Here is a 21,248-nt window from a genome sequence, read left to right as displayed (position 1 = left end):
TTATGGCTGTACAGTAACTGACAGTATATTCCAATGTGTTATATTCTGTTGTTTGGTTTTTGTACTTTTCTCTTCTAGTGCTATTCATCTACTGTTAGATAACTTTACAGAAGTGTAATGAAAGTAAACTCTTCTTAAATTTTATTGGTGAATTTTACTGTATCTGCACCGCTCTATTTATGCTGCAGTCTGTAACAGACATTAAATAGCAAGATGCTTCCTGTTTCCCAAAAGGAGGTTTGAACTGATCTCACTAGTGTTCTCTAGTCAGGAAAATAGTCTGTGTATTTGACAGGTTTGTGTGTCATCTGAGGCCAAAGATAAGATTCTGTCAAAAGAGAAGATGTTAATGTTTGACTTTGACCCGCAAGTTTGAAGTTTGCACAAGTTGATGTGTAGTTTTGAGATTGTGTTTATGGTTGTGAGAAAATGGTGAATTGTGTTTTTAGCAATCGAGTAAAACTGTAATAAAGTCAAATGACTGGACGCTTTGAACATTTATAGCAAAAATGGGTTTAAAATCATATCTTAATCTTAAGAGTTAATTTTTTTCATGCAAAATATATACATTTTTTAGAACTTATAATAAAATAAAAATAAAATGTCTGGATGCTTTGAGAATTTATGGTGAAAATGTGTTTAATTAACAAAGTAATATTATTATGTTATCTTAATGAGCCTAAAAATAAATGTTCTTTATGCAAAATATAATTTCTTTTTATTATCATTATTTCAGACATCTGAGCTGAAATGTGACCTGGTCGTGTTCTCATGAGATCCACTCATTCATAAACGCCTCTCATATCTACAGTGGGTTTGTGGAGTAATGATGCAGATCTGAGTCTCCAGACTCGTCCTGGTGTCCCAGTGCAGTCTGGGATTGTTTTAGTTAGATCCCGTCTGCTCGGCTCCGAAGATCTGCTGGTATTCGCTCAGCAGCAGCTCGATGGCCTGGTTCTGATACACCATGTTGATGGCCATGTTTCCGCTCTCGTTCTCCGGACGCATCAGCGTGGGGCCGAACACGATACCGATGTTCTGTGTGGTCATGCGGTTGCTGTCGGAGCGCTCCATCACCCTGAAGAGACACAGCAAAGGGTTAATGTCACTGTATGAGAAGTTTGGCTTAAAACGGCGTTTCCACCGAACCACTGATCCAGCAGCTGCTCAAAACTTCCACGTTAAAAAAGGAAAGTACAAGAGAAAAGAAGAGCTTCCTGTGGGTTACTTCCTCCAGAGATACTAAACCACAGAAGATCTTCATGTTCTCTAACTTTGTTTAGTTCAGCTTAGATGTTTCTCCTCAATAAAAATCAGTCAGAAATGAGTCACTAGTCATGAAGAGTAGGCCTACAGATCTAGCTTATTTCATAAACTACACAACTGACAAAAATATATATTTTAATAACATTCCCTTTTTTTTTATTTTCTCTGAACATTCAAGATGTCCAGTTTTTTAAATGTTGTTTTTAATGTTTTAAAAGCATTCCATTTCATAATGTTGCAAACATTCTGGGAATGTTACATTCAAATGTTCTCTGAACATTCTGAAACAAGTTACATTTAAAAACCTTAGATGTACATTTTTTTAAATGTTTCAGAAATAAAACATTCCATGATCAATGTTTTGAGAACATTAGTAAATGAAAGACCAGGTAACTTTGAATGAATGTTCTTTTAACATGACCAGAAGAACGTTTGTTCAGAACCCTGGCAGAATGTTCTGAAAACATCCCCTGTTAGTCGGGTAGCTGTTCAATAACGTGAACAAGTTCTGCTCCAGTTTATATATGAAACATGTTTAGTGGGTGCATAGATTCAGTCATGAAACTCATTTTTAAAAAAGAAAAGAAAGAAAGAAATCTGCACACCAAAAAAAAGGAAGGAAACAAAAAGAAAAGTCAAGGACAACCATAAAATGATAAATCATTGAAAATGATTTTACTTCAGATTCACATTGAAAGTAATGAACAAAATGTGACTGTGCACAAAGAAAAGAAAAAGCGCACGTTTCATCACCTAGAAAAGTATTATTATTACTTTATTTATTTTATATTTTATTAATTTTTTTATGATGGAGTTGGTTTGTAAGACTCATGCAGGTGTTAATAGTCAATTAATCAGTCATCATATAGTTAATTAACTATCCTGCTGATGTAGCTGATCATCTTGTGTCTCTAGACTTATCTAGATATAAATGTTGTTGGCTAACGTTCTTGTTTTTAGCACTGAAAACGACTGTCAGTACGCTTTGTTTTGTAAAATAATTTTCAATGGTCCTTAAACTTTTTTAAAGTTGTCTAATAAACCTGGCTTTGTTTATATTAAGAATATTATCGGCTCTTTGACGAATTGCTTTCAAATGACTTCAGGTCACTCTGAATAAAAGCATCTGCTAAATGCATAACGTATAAAATGACTGTGGAGCAGCTCAGATCATTGGATGAGAAATCTTTGAGTTCATATTGAGACGCTTGATTGCAGATCTCAAACTCTAGATGTGAGATAAATGGAGTAACATCTCAGCAAAAGACTCCATTTAATCTCAAACAAACAAGTGAGATACTAAAGAGATCTCATGTGTCATCTTTTTTCTGACCAAGAACCTTTTGTGTCTAAAGTTGAAAAGTGAAGACAAAGTATTAAGTTGTGGTTGTGAATAACCATGACTGAAAAGAGGATTTTTGACTAATTAAATCAAATGATTCACTGCTTTGACACTCAAAGCTAACCACAGAGGAAAAAAACAAACAAGCAAGCATTATTTGTGGCTATTCATGGTTCTTGATGTTTCATTGGAAGTGTTTTGTTTTCTGGCTAAAAGTACTTTCTCTGATATCAAACTATAAAACGCCTTATTTAGAGCATAATTAAATTGCGTGTTGTATTTTCTGTCTGTATTATGGCATAGATCCAGGTTTATAAGAAACAGCTGCTATTACTTTAATTGTTTTGTTGAAAATGAAAGAAAGTATTTTGTGGTTGTGAATGACTGCGGGGAGGCTTGTACTTAAGACTAAACACTGAGGACAACAAAAGGTAGAAAACAAGCATGTACGCTATCTATTTGTTGAGTGATCTCAGTGTGTTTGTAATGAAGACACACAGCTCCCTCTGGTGTCTCAATCATAACACTTTCTGAGATCTGGATTTCATCACAAACAGCAAAGTTTCACTGCTTTCTAGTCCAACCAACCAACTATATCTACACAAAACATGAGCCCAGAGGAGATGGGAAATCATTTTATTAGCTCATACTACAGAAAGACATAAATAAAGAGAGAAGTGTTTCTCCGATGTGATCTGGGACTTCAAACCTCCTCATCCAGATCAACTGAGATCAATCCTGTGTTCTCATTGGTGGAGGACAAGTGGGCGGAGACTAGAGCGCTCCAATCAGAGCGTGATTGGTTAGGGTGAGAGTCATTATGACTCAAAGAGTAGAGCACTTAAAAGCAAGCAGCTTTTTTTCTTTTCTTTTTTCTTTGAGGTTAAAAACAAGAGTTGCAAATGTAGAAGTACTTTGTGGCTGTGACTAGCAGGCTTTTTGAAGGTTTGAATCAAATTAATCAACTGCTTTGCAAATGATTCACTTAATTAGTTTTGAAGCGCTGAACTGCACACTAAAAACAGATTCTACAAACAAGCAGGTGTTTTCATTAACGTGCAATCTACTTATGATTAAAATCCCAAGTTAGTGGATGATGTTGATAGATGATGTGATTCTCTACACCTCTACCAAACTCCAAAATATTTTTTTTTGTATTTTTGTCTTGTTTTCCAGCACAAATATCTAAACTTTCTTAAATTAAGATACATTTACTTGCAAAGCAAAATGACTTAAGTGAAAAATGTATCTAAATTATGTAAGTTTTTGCTTAAAACTGAAAATCGTTAAGACCTTTGTTTCAAAATATATTCAATAATTTTAGTGATTCTCATTTGCTACTTAAATCTAAACATTTTAAAAAACATCAAATATTAGATCAGGTAAGCACAGAATAAATGTTGCGCTGCTGCACGCGATCGCGTCAAAGATCAGATAAATATACACCTGCATCTTGAAAAGCGGAGGTTTTGGAAAGTGCCACGACACGTTTTTGTGCATCTACTGCTTTAGAGGAAAATAATATTAAAGGCACCTTTAGCCCCGTTGTACCCTGTGTGTGTGTATATTTATATACACACACACACAGAAAAACAAGACAAAAATTACTTGAGTATTTGAGGAGAATTTAACTGATTCAAACACATTAAGACTTAATGAAAATATTCTGACATGTATAAGTGACCCTGGACCATAAAACCAGTCATAAGGGTCAATTTTATGAAATTGAGATGTATGCATCATCTGAAAGCTGGATAAATAATCTCTCCATTGATGTCTGGTTCGTTATTATAGCACAATATTTGTCTGAGATACAACTATTAGAAAATCTGGAATCTGAGGGAGCAAAAAAATCTAAATATTGAGAAAATCTCCTTTAAAGTTGCTCAAATGAAGTTCTTATCAATGCATATTACTAATCAATAATGAAGTTTTGATATATTTACAGTAGGAAATTTACATGATCTTTATTTAATATCCTAATGATTTTTGGCATAAAAGAGAAATGTATAATTTTGATCCATACTATGTATTGTTGTCTATTGCTACAAATATACCTGTGTTACTCATGACTGCTTTTGTGCTGCAGGGACACATATTAATTCACATGTGTGTGTGTGTGTGTGTGTGTGTGTGTACCGTCTGAGGTGGCGGATCATGTGTCTTAAGGTGTGTTGGTTGGGTGGAGGCATGCTGATGACCAGCAGCTTCAGTCTGTCCACCTTCTCCAGGTAACTGGATAGTTCTACAGGACACAAAGGCACTGAATCATTTCTAATGAATCATTAATCATGCATCTCTTTATCGTTCTCGTCGTCACTCACTGACGCTCTCGATGATATCGTGGAAGAATCCGTACGGGACGAGCGGCTCGGGCAGCTCTCTGAAGAACAGCTTGAGCGCTCCGGTGATGACGTGAATGTCCTCCCACTGCGGGTCGTCCAGATCCAGACGCTCTGCAGGAGAAACAGAGGACATGAGAGTGAGAAACGCTGTGTGGCGCACAGAGATGCTGCGTGTTTTTAGGCATCAGGCAGCAGCACAAGCTCTGCAGAAGTAGAAGGTCAAAGGTCAAGAAAAAGGTGAAGCAGCAAATCATCAGAGATCATTTGATTAAAGTTTCTCTTACACACCTCAATTCTGTAACAAATTTTGAAGGTTCAATGCAACTTTGTCTGTGACATAATGCTGATTTGAATATAGTTTTGACTCAAGATGACTTAAAAATCAGACAAAAAAAATTAGAAAAATGTCAAAAATCAAATCAAGATATTTATAGATATTATTTCAATAGATATTAATTCATTATTTTTTTTGGAAGAAGAAATGGAAGCTTTAGTGCAAGTTCTCCTGGGAAGACTTAATGCTGTGACATACATTACATTATAATAAATAATATGTTTATTTATAATAAATAAACATAAATGAATACAATTCTGTGTATCTGTGTTTATGCTCTTAGTCGCTGTTAGAACCTAAATACTACCTTCTATCATTTTACCTTAATTAATGGCCTTTTTATAATTAATAATATACACTTTTTTAGTTATGCCAAGCTTTGAAATATTTTACGGAGTAGAAATCAGTGTTATTTTACTATCATTAATATACTATTATAGTTTTATATTTTAAATTAGTTTTTATTTTTATATATTTTGTTTTCATTTAGTTTTACTAAGTTTTAGTAAGTTGTATTTTTTGCCATTTTTATAAAAAAAATTTAAATGCCTGTATAGCTTTAATTATTTAATTTTTTTCAGTTTTAGTATTACAATAATTAAAAAAAAGTAACAATTCAATTAACAATTGTTTTTCTTTTTTTTTTGGTTTTAGATAATAATAAACACAAGAGGATGTTAGTAAAAATATTATGAATATAAAAAATTAATATCCTTTTTCTTAATCTTAATCAGTAAATCAGTAAGAGAATTCAGTTCTGGAAACATCTTGGCATTTTTAATTTACAGAAGATAGGAGTACCATAGATTAAAGTAAGTTAAAAAAATTAAATCACAGCAGATGAACCAGCATGTCACAGACTTGTACTGAGCATGTAATGTTTGTTTATTAAAACATTTCTGTGATTCAAAGCCATAACCCCTCGGTCAAACCGGCCACAGATTTGCTGCATTAAACATGGAGCGAAGAGCAGTAGGACACTCTCAGTCAGAAAGCAGCAGCGAGACGTTTGGAGGGTAAAGCGCTGTAAGATCAGAGTAAAAGAGCCCCTTCCTCTTTATAAGAGACAAACCTTGAACTAAACCCTCAGGGAAGAGATAGCGTCCGTCTGTGGTCACGGCTCGCTCTGAAAGAACCAACAGGAGTTACACACGTGTGACCTCACACACACACAACACACACACACACACACACACACACACACACACACACACACACACAAACACACACACACACTAACTTCCACCTACTTCTACTTAAAGAGGTCATACAATGTGATTTCATGTTTGCCTTTCTCTTTGGAGTGTTACAAGCTGTTAATGGCTATCCGTAAGGTTGCACAGACTAAAGTCTCAAACCCAAAGCGATATTCTTTATAAAAGTTAAGACTCGTCCACTCCTTCCTAAACACAGCCACATGTCTACATCACTGTGTGGGAAGATTGGCATAACACCACACAAATGTTTACGCAAAGAAAGAAGGCGGAACTTGTATTCGTTGCCGTGGAGATGCTGAGTGTTTCCAAATATGGTAACATTTCTATCACACACTTGAGGTTTTCGGCCAATCACAGTGCACTGGATAGCTGGCCAATCAGAGCACACCATGCTTTTCAGAATGATGAGCTTACAATAATAATGTACGGTATGTGGAAAATAATGTGTGTTTTTTAACCTTAAAACGCATTGCATTACACCAAATACACATAATATTATTTTTAGCATCGTCATATGACCTCTTTAAAAACTTAAATTCAGCTGCTGCCTTAAGTATAATCAAATTGGCTGTTCAGTTCATTACTTAAATTATATTAAACTGACTTTTGACTGAAAATTGAGTTGAATCTTGTATAACTTAAATGAAGTTGAAATTGGTTAAATTATTTTGATGATTTGAGTAATGGAAAAACATATAAGAGATCTTATAGCAAAAAAATACGTATGACCTCCTGATCTTACAGTACATCACTTCTGCACCTCATCTGATCAATAAATGAATTAATCATCAATTTACTCTAGTACAACATTTTTCCTCAGTTACATAAAATGTACAATTCCTTAAAATTGTAACATAAGAGGAAGTGACATAATTTGGGCTTTTCTACAGCATGATGGGAGAAATATTCAACCATGTTACCAAAGATTTTTTTATATTAATTTGATAGGAAATGTGCATTAATGAGTAACTAAAAACCAACAATTTGGTCCCAAATTAAAATCAACTCTTGCATTTTTCAAATCATCATTAAATAATTTTGATTACTGTATGTATGTCATGTTTATTGTTAAAAATAACAATATTGGTTTAATAAAACTGTGTTTGAAATGTATTTATGCCCCATATATTGCTGATAATTACAGTGAATTATTCACAGTGAAACCAGGACATGCATTCGGTTTTGATTTCATGTTGCTTTTAATTGCAATGAATGACAGATCCTCATATCATGATGGTTATTGGTATGATATTGATGTGGTTTTGATTCTTTCTCACCATGATTGACAGCAAAGCGCAGTTTCTGAATGACGGCCAGATTCCCGCTGACTCTGTAAATCCCATCAGTCTCCAAACCTGAATAAACACACACACACAGATGAATTATTCTCAGGAATAGACACATTACACACATTTTTAACCAAGACGGGTTGTTCGGATTAGCAGATAAGAATACAATTTTTTTTTTTTTTGATTCAGAACAGTTTGCTAATGAATCAATCAGACCAATTTCATTCTGATTCACTCTCAAATCCAGCATCATAATCACTTGCGATCATGTTTCATTCAACACAAAGCATTTAATAATTTACAGTTTTTTTCAGCTGCTTACACAAAATTTTTACTTGTCGCACAATTTCTGAAACCTAACACTCAAACAGTAGAAACACACACAAAATCTGCAAAACCAGACACTAATTCTCAGCCTTTGATTCAGTTTTCAATTTCATAAAACACTTTTTGCAAAACACAACACAGTTCTCTATGTAACACACATATAACAGGAATTCATATTATGGTGAAGGTGCTTTGCTTTTGAGACGTGTTTGTGATATTTTGAATGCAATGCTTCATTTTGCAAGAGATGTGAGACATTTTGCATTTTGTGTGCGATTCTTGGATTTGTGTGTAAAGTTTTGAAAAAAAAAAAAGCAAAGTTTTGAAAATGTGTGTAAGCAGTAGAAAAAAATTGTAAAATGTCCTCCTTTCTTAGGATATTGTCCCGCTGAAGTCAAGTCAGTCAAGTCACCTTTATTTATATAGCGCTTTTTACAATGCAAATTGTGTCAAAGCAACTGCACAATATCAAAAAAGGAAAATAATGGGTCAATAAGTTTAAATAGTGTCTTTGCAATCAGGTCGATGATATCACTGGAAATGAAGCGTCCCCAACTGAGCAAGCCAGAGGCGACAGCGGCAAGGAACCAAAACTCCATCAGAGACAGAATGGAGAAAAAAACCTGAAGTGTTTGTGATTGATCGCACCTCTCCTCTCCACGGCGTCGGTGCATTTTCTGACGAACTGAGGAACGGCGCTTTTCTCTCGCTCACACAGCAGCTCCAGCCCACAGCCGAACACCTGATCTGAGATCAGAAACACAGAGGAACAGCTCAGAGCCAACAGGAGCAAAGCACTTCACATTCCAGCTCATTTTGAATGGAAATCCAGTTCAATGTTTTTAAAGAAGTCTCTTCTGCTCATCAAGGCTGCATTTATTTGATCAAAAATACAGTAAAAACAATAATATTATGAAATTCAAAATAATTGTTTTCTACGTGAATATATTGTAAAATGTAATTTATTTCTGTAATGCAAAGCTGAATTTTCAGCATCATTCAGTATCACATGATGCTCAATTATTATTGGTGCTTAGTTATTAATAATGGTTCTTCTTTTTGCTGCTTAATATTTTGTGGAAACTTTTCTGAAACTTTTTGAAAAGAACAGCATTTATTTGAAATAGAAATGTTTTGCTACATTATAAAGGTCTTTACTCTCACTTTTGATCAAATAGATGCACATTTGCTGAATAAAAGCATTCAATTTATTTTTAAGCACTAACTGTTAAAAACAAACATTTTTCCAAACACACACATTTGAATGGTAGTATTTCGTGCTTTCTGCATAAATATTACTTTACTTGGAGTAATGATGCTGAAAATTCAGCTTCGATCACAGCAATAAATTACATTTTACAATATATTCACATAGAAAACAGCTTTTTTAGATTGTAATAATATTTCACAATATCAGTGTTTGTAGTTATCAGTATGATTACAAATAACATTCATAGCCAATAATTCATGGTAATTGTAAATAAAATCATTTAATTTCAGCAACAAACAGGGTAAAAATAAAGAGACTGCAGTTGCATTGAATCTAAAATAATAACGTGGCATCTGTGATGTGAAGATGTAAACAGCAACAGATAATGAGAGTGATTTACAGTAGTTTGTGATACAGTAGTATCTTTTAAGACCAAGAACGATAATTATAAAAATAAGTGTAATGACTTTGTTGTCTGTCTCAGAAGGAGCTTGAGCTTGATTTGTTCCTCCGTGCCGTTCTCATTATAGCTGTGGCACTCAACAACTTTTAAAACTCTATCTTTATAGTTATTGTTCTAGGTATGAACGGGCCTTTATTGGTTTATTATGGTAAAGACGGCTGACCTTTAATGAGTCCTTTCTCCTGCAGCGTCTGCAGCGGAGGCCTGCGGAGAATCAGCTTCTTCAGGCGGCTCTTCACTCGCTTGTGCTCCGAGTTCTCCAGGTTAGACGTGGAACGAGGCACTGCGGAGAACATATGTGAAAATATCCGCCTAACAACACAACACTGGGTCCAGGACGGTACGAAACACAGATGTTGAAGCTTACATGAAGTCTTATTTCCACCGCGATTCTCGTCTTCGTCTCCGCTGTGATCCAACATCTCGACTGATCCAGCTCTCCTCAGAGAATACAGCAGCACATTATCTAGAGGATTCTCTTTATCCTACAACATCAACAGAAATAAACACTTTTATTCATCAAGGATGCATTCAATTGATCAAAAGTGAAGATGTTTAGAATCAGTGTTGGGGGTAACGCATTACAAGTTACATAACTAGTAAAGTAATGCACTACTTTGTAATTTGCAAGAAAATATCTGAGTTACTTTTTCAAAAAAGTAACGCCATTTACTTTGTTCTCATGTATTGACTGACAGCTCAGGTGTTGCCATGTTGAGAGAAATCAGGAGTAAATGCAGAGGCGTTGTGTGTGAACATGATCTTACTGTACTTCTAGACTAAATATCAACATGCATTTACTCAAAAACAGATTCAGAATTCCTCAGAATGAATAAAAACAGTCAAATACAAAACCGCAAGCCTGCAATAATTAAACATCATAACACAAGTATCCTTTATGTATTTTATTAACTTACTGCTGACATTCAATGATCCGATTTAACCATACTAAGCAAAAATGACTTTACATAAACATAACTCTTTGTTTTTGTTTCTGAAGAGAGAAAAATGAGGCCATCCAGAAAAAGCATCGCAAAAGTAACGTAACGTATTACTTTCCATAAAAAGTAACAAGTTTTAGGGAGTAACGCAATTTGAAATGCATTACTTTTAAAAAGTAACTTTCCCCAAAAAGGTTTATAATGTTACAAAAGATTTCTATTTAAATAAATGCTGTTCTTTTCTAAATTCGATTCATCTGTGAATCCTATCATGGTTTCCAAAAAAATATTGAGCAGCACAACTGTGTTCAACATTGATAATAATAATAAATGTTTCTTGAGCAGTAAATCAGTATATTAGAATGATTTCTGAAGATCATGTGACACTGAAGACTGGAGTAATGATGCTGGAAATACAGCTGCAGATCACAGAAATAAATTACAGTTTAACACATATTCACACAGAAAACAGCTGTTTTAAACTGTAATAATATTTAACTATTTTTGATGCATTTTTTGATCAAATAAATGCAGCTTTAGTGAGCAGAAGAGACTTCTTACAAAAATATTCCAAAACATTTTTTTTACCAACTCCAAACTTTTCTGTATGTGTGTGTGTGTGTGTGTGTGTGTGCGCGTGTGTATGTGTGTGTGTCTGTGTCTGTGTGTGTGTGTGTGTGTGTGTGTGTGTGCGCGTGTGTATGTGTGTGTGTCTGTGTCTGTGTGTGTGTGTGTGTGTGTGTGTGTGTGTGTGTGTGTGTGTGTGTGTGTGTGTGTGTGTCAGCCTCACCAGTCTGTCGATAACATTCTGGATGGTTCTGTACCATTCTCTGATGAGCGATTCTGTCTCCGACTGCAGCAAGAACTCATTTCCCGTAATCGTCCTCAGCTACACACACACACACACACACACACACACATAAGAAGTTTTGTTCCGTTCAGCATTTTATCACAATTTAAATTTATAACAGAGGAAGTTCCTGAGGAACTAAATATTAAATGTCACTCTGTTAACAGCCCAAACAGAAACACACAAACACTAATTACATTTACTTTCACAGATGCTCCTTTCGGGAAATAAAATGGACAACTGTTGATATTTGATTGCATATTTTAGTGTCTTACAAACCTGAGCAGAGCTTGAGACATTCTCCTTTAGTATAAAATCTCATTCCTCTGTCTGGTTCTCACCTTGAAGACGTTTTTCCTGCTGGACAGGTCGTTGGCCCACTGAAGCTGAGCTCCTCTCAGATCCACGCTGCTCTCCGGACAGCTGTTCCCCGGTTTCTGCATGCAAACACACACATACTCACAAATATTTCACTTTTAAAGCACACTGCATTGACCCTGTGATATTCCCTGTTAGTCTCACCCAGCTGTCAGGATTCTGGCTTTTGGGGTCTTTGAAGAAGACGAGACTGTTCCCCACCAGCACCACCCATGACGGGTTCCAGTTTTTCCTGAAAATGACACAAAAGACAGCACTTTTGCTCCAGCTACGTTGAGAACTTGAGAAAACTGTACAGAGAGACTCCATTTAGGAGCATGACCATTTATTTATTGTCCTTTATTTTTATCTACTGTAAATTCAATTCAAGTTTATTTGTATAGCGCTTTTTACGATACAAATAGTTGCAAAAATGGCTCAAAAATATGTATTTATATATTTATTAAATATTTCTGGGACATCTGACAAACTTAATGGTTTAGAATAGATGTGGGCTACTAAAAAACTGCACAAATAAAATATATACAAAATCTTAAAATTATTATAGTTCATATTTTGTAATAAATGTAAACATAAATAATTTATTATATATTTATTATTGTAATATTTATTTATAAATATTTAAATTTAAATAAATACTTAAGTTTAAATAATAATTAAATTAAATTTGATCTTTTTAATATTTTTTTAATCTTTTAAAAACATTTTATAATTTTAATTTTAATTCCCTGTCTGCTGCCTAAATGGCTCAAAAATATTAGTAAATCAAAAAATACACATCTATCCACTGAACCACTCATAGTTTACCATACAGTATCATATTTAACCATATCTGACTGGTTAATGTTAACCATCCTAAACCTCACTACGCTTTTTTTGCTTAAAACACAGAGAAAAAAAAGAAACAATTTGCCGAGCTGGCAGAAAAAAAAAACACTTTGAAACAGAATTCATAATATCTTGTGCAATTTTGCTTCTCAAGAACCTCTGCTCTTGTTTGAAGGATGCTGAGACATTTTTAACTGGAAAACAAGACAAAAACGCAGATTAAGAAGCAGCTTTTGTGCAACTCAAGCCAAATTCTGCCTGTAATCTCGATCCATCTGAAGTGACTCTAGGTCTGGCGTGTGTTTGCATGTTTTAGCTCAAGGTGTGTGTGTGTGTGTGTGTGTGTGTGTAGATAAGCTCACCTCAGTTTCCTGCCTCCTTCTGCTATCTTGGTTTTGTTGAGCAGACCGGCCTTCTCCAGTTCCTGTCATGACACAATCGGTCAGTGTGTGTGTGTGTGTGTGTGTGTCATGAGTGTGTTTGTGTTCAGTTCTTGGTGTAAACATGTTTAGAATTACATCAGAATTAGTTTGGATTAAACGGTTTAAAAATTAATTATCCTATGGTCTATGCTGGTTTAGTGCTGGTCTAGCATGATCTGGGTTCGTCTTTGACCCATGCATGCATGTTAGCTTTGTGTGTGTTTGTGTGTTTCTCACCGGTGTGACTCCTTCTGGTGAGCTGTCAGATGAAGGAGGTTCCACCACCAGCCCGTAATCTGACTGTAGACCAGATGAAATATAAAAATATGATCAAGATGACATAATCTGCAGTAATACTGTGTCAAATGTTGTCCCATATGTTATAATGTTCATCATAATTTAGTTTCTCATGACCCTTTTCTCATCCTCTGTTACATTACACCTTTCTTCTATGCTGCTGTCTCTTTAAATAACCATTGTATGCATGCATAAAAATCACAAATACTTCATGATATCATAATAGATGTTTCAGAAGTGGATTAATATTTTTGGAACGGAAAATATGAAAAGGATTTATTTGTTTATTTATTTTTTTCTGTGATCATCATGACACTTGATAAACGTCTGTCTGAATAGAAACTGGCCATAAAAAAAAAACAGCACATATAAAAAATACACAAAATCTGAAAATTGTTACCACATACTTATAGTTAATATTTTGAGATAAATGTAAAAAATGTTTACTTATTATTTATTTTATTTATTATTTCATTTAGAATTAAATTAAATAAAAAATTGTTTTACATTTATTTACAAAAATATATTTTTTACATATTTTTATTTTTATTCATTATAATTATTTATATTTATATATATATGTTTATTTTTATTTTAATCTGTCTGCTGCCTTTTACAGCAAGTGACTGACAGGTGACTCAAGCACAGATGGCACACAGGTCTCATACTTCAGCAGGTGAGCGGCTGGCATTGAGATGAATGGGAATAGATGCATGTGTATGCGTGTGAAAGTCCTGAAATGCAGTTCCTCTCACCTTGCCGTTTGCAGAAGCTCTCTGTGTCTGTGAGGGCAGGAACATAGAGTAGGAGTGGCTGACGTGTGCCACGCCCCCTGATAAGGCGAAGTTTCTGCGATGGGCGTCGCCTAACACACCGGAGGCGGAGCTAAACGCTTCAGACGACGCTGTGTGCTGCATGCTCTGCACGGGATGATATCAGGTTAGCTTCACTCAATTCAATCACATTAGACTCAGTCCAGTCGCATTACATCCGCCTCACTTCATCTCAATAATGTTGGGTTTAATTTGTTTATCCTCCAACCACTCAACTCAATTAGCAGACTCAGTTACAGCGGCAGCGCTCAAAAGCAGCTTAACAGACAGACTGAACCCCGGTTCCTCCATATGCTGCGGATTAGGCCGGGATCACACGCTCACAGCCCAAAAACAAGAGCACAGACACGAGGAAACGCAGAGACAGAAGCAATGCATCCTTGCTTTTACATTTCATCAAACATTAAATGACTTCAATGATCTGCTAGTAATTCAGTCTCAGTATTGCTAAACAGAAAAGTAAATAAACGTCAAACTTAAAGGTCTGATGGTCTGCAGTAGATGGAAGAGGGCTATTAAAATAAACAGCACAAACTAAAAATATACACCAAATCTGATCATAGTTACCACATTCTTAAAGTTAATAGTTTAGAATAAATGTAAAAATGCTTAAAAACACTAAATTACTCAGATTAATACTTGGCTTTAATAAATAGTAAACTATTATTATTTTTTTAAATAAGAAATAAAATCATAGAAATTTGGAATAAATGTAAAAGTGCTTAAAATTATAAAAAATGACTTTGTTTTAATAAATACATTTAAATACATTGTTAATGCAAACATTGTGTTTGTAAAAGAAACGTTTTTATTTTACCAGGAAAATGGCAGAATTAAGTGAAATGGGGACATGAATTAAAAAAAGGTTCAATTAAAAAAATTAAATAAAAAAAGAGAGAAAAAGCAAGAAAAAACACAGAAAAACAAAAGAAACAGACAGACAGACGGATAGATAGATACAGGATTTTTTTTGTATATTCTGTCTCTCACAGTTGAGGTGTACCTACGATGAACATTACAGATCTCTCCATTCTTTGTAAGTGGGAAAACTTGAAAAATCAGCAGTGTATCAAATACTTATTTGCCCCACTGTATATAGATAGATCGATAGATAGATAGATAGATAGATAGATAGATAGATAGATAGATAGATAGATAGATAGATAGATAGATAGATAGATAGATAGATAGATAGATAGATAGATAGACAGATAGATAGATAGATAGATAGATAGATAGATAGATAGATAGATAGATAGATAGATAGATAGATAGATAGACAGACAGATAGATAGATAGATAGATAGATAGATAGATAGATAGATAGATAGATAGATAGATAGATAGATAGATAGATAGATAGATAGATAGATAGATAGATAGATAGATAGATAGATAGATAGATAGATAGATAGATAGATAAGTGAAAATGGAACATGAATTTACCAACAAAAAAAAAAAAAAAGGAGAAAAGACATTTTAGGAAAATACAGAAAAAAACATTACAGTTTTTCTCAATTGCTTTGGCTCAATTCTGGAATGAATAATTTTTTTTTTTCGAAAACAATAAGTTCTGGGCCTGTATTCACAAAACATTTTATCTCACCACCAGGAGTTCTCCTAAATAGCAGTAAAAGTTTTTTTGCTAAGAGGTTTCTCTTAAAACCTATTCATAAACCTGCTGAGACAAACTTTTATTGAGGAATAGAGAGCAGAGTAAACTCAGAGTAAAGGGGCGGGGTTTACCGCGTTGCTATGGATGATGTCAGCATGCTTACTAACTATGCACACAGTGATTGGCTGATACGGGTCTCTGTCAGAGATACATTCATAGAAATATTGAATTGCCATATTAAAATAAATGTTTAAAAGTAGAATAATCACGGCTGAGAGTAAGACATGAAAACATAAAAGAAAACCAAACTGGATTCAAGAACAGCTGTTATTTCTTGGCCAGCTGGTTAATGAAAACAGGGATATAATCAAAGGAAAATCCGGAGTTAGGATAACCTCCAAAACCAAAGGTGATACCTTTATAAAAGATCATTATCAACACATGTTTCTAAAAAAAGATAGTTAGAACAATAGATAGATGGATGGATGGATGGATGGATAGATAGACGGATAGATAGATAGATAGATAGATAGATAGATAGATAGACAGACAGACAGACAGACAGACAGACAGATAGATAGATAGATAGATAGATAGATAGATAGATAGATAGATAGATAGATAGATAGATAGATAGATAGATAGATAGATAGATAGATAGACAGACAGACAGACAGACAGACAGACAGACAGACAGACAGACAGACAGACAGATAGATAGATAGATAGATAGATAGATAGATAGATAGATAGATAGATAGATAGATAGATAGATAGATAGATAGACAGACAGACAGACAGACAGACAGACAGACAGACAGATAGACAGATAGATGATCTCACCTGACTCAGCTGCCAGCCATTGGTATCATGGGTAATGTAGGAGAGGTCAGGTGAGAGCTGAAAGAGAAGGTAAACGGTTTGATTTGAGAAAGTTCAGTCGACAGTCAACGGAAGAAACAGTCAGACTGAAACCGACCGTTTGAGAAGAGCAGAAAAACTGGAAACTCATCTATCTTTGCTTTCATCAAGACAAGAAGTGGGACGCAAAACGGTTCACCAAAGCCCTCGATATCAGTTCAAAACACACTGAGACTCTCTTTCAAACAATCAGAGGAATAAACGCCTTTGTGCCTTTCTTCCTAATGAGAGCACGTTAAACATGACAGTGCAAATCTGTGTGAATATCAGATGTGAAACTCTGCGTTTGTTCCTCTTTGGAGATGAAAAGCATCAGGCTGACTTACAGAGCCGCAGATCTCCTGTAATCCAGCGAGAGCCGCGTTTAATCCAGCGTCTCTTCAGAAAACCACACGCTCATCTGATCAGAGTCAGATCCAGATCAGCTCACTGCCAGCTCAACTTCCTCTTCACAGGAGGAAGATGCTCTGTATTTCTCGCTCGAACCGTTTGAGTCAATAAGGAAGTTGAGTCGTGAAGGGTGTGAAAGTCAAATTCACACGTGCCTAAAGGAAGCTCATCTTTAACTGACAGACTCAGTCATCTGTGGCTTCATTCACACAGTTCTGATCAAACCGCTTCTGTTCACACACGCTTCGCTTACGAACCAGACTGAACTCGCTCCGAAAGCTCTGGAATCCAGGGCCGTATTCACAAAACATCTTCAGGCTAAAAGTAGCTCATAACTCGCCGATTTAGGAGAAAATCTTAAAAATAATAGGCCTGTCAGTCCTAAATTTAGGACTCCTAAAAGTTTGCTCTAAGAGTATTTCACTAAGCATTTTAGCACTAAAACTAGCTCCTAAATCTGTGAAAGGTTAGTGAAGAGGACTTCTAAGTCACAAACTATCCTAAAATAGCTGTTGCCGGCAATCTGCCTCAGAAAATAAACATTTTAGAAATATTTGACGATAATGAGCTTTTATAAAGGTATCGCCTTTGGTTTTGGAGGTTATCCCAACTCCAGATTTTCCTTGTTTTCATTAACCAGCTGGCCAAGAAATAACAGATGTGCTTGTGATCAGTTTGGTTTTCTTATACGTTTGCATGTCTTACTATCAGCCGTGATTATTCTACTCCGTTAATTAAAATGCTGTTTATATGTATATTCACTAATTATGAGAAGCACACATGTAAGAGGCTGGCAATTAGATGAACATATACTTGTTTAATTAGTGACATTACTCTTGCATTTTAAAATCTTTATTTGAATGTGGCAATTAACATTTTTATTTTTAACCTTTATTTGAATATATGGTAGCATTTTATCACTGTGTGCATAGTTAATAAGCATGCTGACATCATACATAGCAACGTGGTAAACCCCGCCCCCTTTACTCTGATCTTAAGACTTCTCTCCATTCCTCAGTAAAAGTTTGTCTCAGCAGCTTTATGAATAGGTTTTAAGAGAAAACTCTTTGCTAAAAACTTGTCCTGCTATTTTAGTATTTATCAGAACTCTTAGTGGTGGGATAGATATTTTGTGAATATGGGCCCAGGTATACTACATGGATCATTCCATGAAATCGGTGCCTTTTCCACTTGGAAAAATAAAATAAGTTTAATCAACATTTTTTAAATATCCATGAAATTAAGACACCTTAAAATGACAAGAAATTGTATTGTGCCATCTCAGGCTATGTAATTTATTTATTTTATGACATTATTTTATGATGTGATAGTTTTCATATATACAGTATGAGCAGCATTTTAGTTCCTCTTTTCACTGGGATTGTTTAAAAACTTGGATTTCTTTAAATATTTTTATATTTGTCATTCAGATGATCAAGAACATCCTAATTTTGGAGGTTGGCCACATAAGAAAAATATATATATTTACGAGAGACATTAAAAGGGCTTTGTCCAAAATAAAATATAGTGAAAGTTACAATGGAAAAACCTAGAAGGCTGTATCAAATATAATTTTTTAAAAATATTTATGAAATTAATGACAGTATCAGGATTGACATCATAGTAACAGAACTAACCAGAGTAACAGGGATGACGGGAAACACATTTTTAAGCACTTTACATAATTTTCTTTACATAATACTGTACAGTTTTACAATTTTAAATTGCATTATATTGTTTTGCACTTATGTGGCATAGTTGTATGACAATATAAACAGTCAATTTTTCAGTTAAAGTCAGTTCATTGTTGATTTAGCACATTTCATTTCTAAGAGATCTAATGTTTTAAGGTTATTATAATTAGATAATGCGTTCCATCTGTTTGTCCGTGTCCCCTCACAGAACTTCAAATATACTGATCTGGTTCAATTATTAGGCAAGGAAGATGATCAGATCTCGGTCTTTCTGTGATCATCTGAAACCAGACCAAGATCTTGACTTTCTTGAACATTGCAAGACTGGAGTAAAGGTCTGCAGTCACCTTGCTACTCTTGTTTGTAAATGAATTTACATGGATGCATTATTGACAATGAGTTATGGAAAAAAAAAAGAGTTGTATTGAGACTGATCATCCTGTCCCGCTCATTAACAGCAACAGTAATAGTAACAATACTAATAAAACTAACTAAAATGTAACTCATGCTCATATGCCACTAAATGATATAGGCATTAGCTTAAAATTATACACAGGGTGGCCTTTAAAACTGTTTGCATTGAGAATCTTTAAAAACAGGGTGACACCTAATCAATGGCATCCCTGTTACCCTGAAAAGTAACAGCTTTGAGCATTTCAAACTAATTTGCTCATTTTTAGCTATAGTCAAGTTCACAAAAGCACATGTTGTACACTTTTAATGGATTATACTTGTAGATATTGAATGGATGCAAAAGGCACTGATTTTGTGGAATGACCCACATCTTTATCTGGTTTGTCATTACGGTTACAGGCAAGTTCGAGAAGCGGATTGACTTCAGTTCACACTGAATCTGTCATTTACAGTCAGTTTGGTTGATGCATATTGTGTAAACAGAGCTGGAAATTCACTACGAGGAACCTAGCCATTGACAGACATATGAAACTTATTTATATACTTAAACTTAATCAAAAAGATTTAATGTTGCCTTGGCAACTAACTTATATAAAACAAGTTTAAGTTTTTCATTGATGAAAATGAATGAATGAAAATGATATTTAATGATGCAACATGCTTAGTCTTGTTGACAATTTAACAGTGTACTCTGTCAGTAAAAACACACATTACAACGCCATTGTGAATAGAATAGAAAAAGAAATATGTGCACAAAGGCGAAAATAAAAATGAGGAAGTCCACTGTCAGAATTTGTAAGTCTTGTGTTGTCCTCTGCCTATATATCCTTTCCAGTTGAAGGTTGATGAGATGCATCTTTGAGCTATTTCAGAGAACTGGTTCTTCATTGGTTGATCTATATTCTCTTCATTAGTGAAAGTCAAGATTCACTTGAATATGCTTGAAATATGCTTGACAGTTTATGACAACTGGATCAACCATTTTGCATTTACCGTAATGACTGATACGACGAACGAATGACTAGATGTTTTGAGGGGTAAGTCTATAGCACAGAGAACTAGACATTTTGAGCAACATGACAATAGCAACTGATGATGTAGGAAACCACAGACAAATGTACATACAGTAATCAGTTGCTTGAATGTACCAAAGCAATCGCAACTTGTTCAAAAGAATGAGAAACTTTTTATGATGTGCACAAGTGACTCGATGATGTGGAGGATGAACAAGTAGTTTTGAGAATTTCATTTCTGATCTGAGAAATGCTTCAAAGCCTCTGAGAAACACTGTAAGCTGACTTTGGCCCTTTATCCATCGAAGGTTCTGATTGGTGTGTGATACATTTAGACTCCTAGGCCCGGTTTCACAGACAGAGTTTAGGTTAAGCCAGGATTTGGCCATAGTTCAATTAGGACATTTAAGTAGCTTTTATAAATATACCTCAGATAAAATCATTACAGGTGTGCATCTTGTAGCAAAACAATGAATCTGACATATTTTAAGATCACTCAGTGCAAGTTTCTTTCAGCTGAAATAGCCCAGACATGCATTTTAGTCTGGAACTAGGTTTAAGCCTTGTCTATGAAACCAGGGGTTAGTGTTTCAGCTTGGGTAATTGTGTGCTAATTGAGCTCAAACTGTGCAGACTTGAGTGAACAATATTGAATGCTAGTGTTTCTAAATGAGCACATGGTTGTAAACACTGAGAAATATAGGGATTTGTGTGTAGAGTTTTGCAGGAACAGTTCACCAAATCTGACTCATGTGTTAAAGCAGGGAATAGTGTTTATAGTTCAGGGAAATGGGTGTGTTTTTTGAAAAACGGTGTAATGGTTTTGAAATTTTAGTTCAAAAGCCTGGTTATAGTGTTT

General features: G+C 34.8%; 1 protein-coding gene across 2 annotated transcripts in view; it reads right to left on the bottom strand.

The window, feature by feature from the left end:
- Positions 1 to 21,248, bottom strand: part of arhgap9 (Rho GTPase activating protein 9) — a 44,242-nt gene that overhangs the window by 1,097 nt on the left and 21,897 nt on the right. The window contains exons 6-20 of one of the 2 annotated variants that reach the window (XM_079432691.1): positions 16,801 to 16,857; positions 14,265 to 14,429; positions 13,450 to 13,512; positions 13,153 to 13,214; positions 12,107 to 12,194; positions 11,926 to 12,021; positions 11,525 to 11,623; positions 10,161 to 10,278; positions 9,957 to 10,076; positions 8,769 to 8,867; positions 7,782 to 7,859; positions 6,360 to 6,413; positions 4,933 to 5,064; positions 4,748 to 4,853; positions 1 to 1,078 (exon numbers count right to left, since the gene is read on the bottom strand). The exon at positions 1 to 1,078 is cut by the window's left edge and continues 1,097 nt beyond it. In XM_079432691.1, coding sequence (XP_079288817.1) covers positions 886 to 1,078; positions 4,748 to 4,853; positions 4,933 to 5,064; positions 6,360 to 6,413; positions 7,782 to 7,859; positions 8,769 to 8,867; positions 9,957 to 10,076; positions 10,161 to 10,278; positions 11,525 to 11,623; positions 11,926 to 12,021; positions 12,107 to 12,194; positions 13,153 to 13,214; positions 13,450 to 13,512; positions 14,265 to 14,429; positions 16,801 to 16,857 — 1,530 coding nt within the window. In that variant the 3' untranslated portion in view covers positions 1 to 885. The remainder of the gene's footprint in view (positions 1,079 to 4,747; positions 4,854 to 4,932; positions 5,065 to 6,359; positions 6,414 to 7,781; positions 7,860 to 8,768; positions 8,868 to 9,956; positions 10,077 to 10,160; positions 10,279 to 11,524; positions 11,624 to 11,925; positions 12,022 to 12,106; positions 12,195 to 13,152; positions 13,215 to 13,449; positions 13,513 to 14,264; positions 14,430 to 16,800; positions 16,858 to 21,248) is intronic. The other variant, XM_079432692.1, reaches the window with a different exon arrangement.

This window comes from Barbus barbus (genome assembly GCF_936440315.1).
Source record: "Barbus barbus genome assembly, chromosome: 13".
Classification (NCBI taxonomy): Eukaryota; Metazoa; Chordata; class Actinopteri; order Cypriniformes; family Cyprinidae; genus Barbus; species Barbus barbus.
This window is presented reverse-complemented; position numbering and strand designations above follow the sequence as displayed.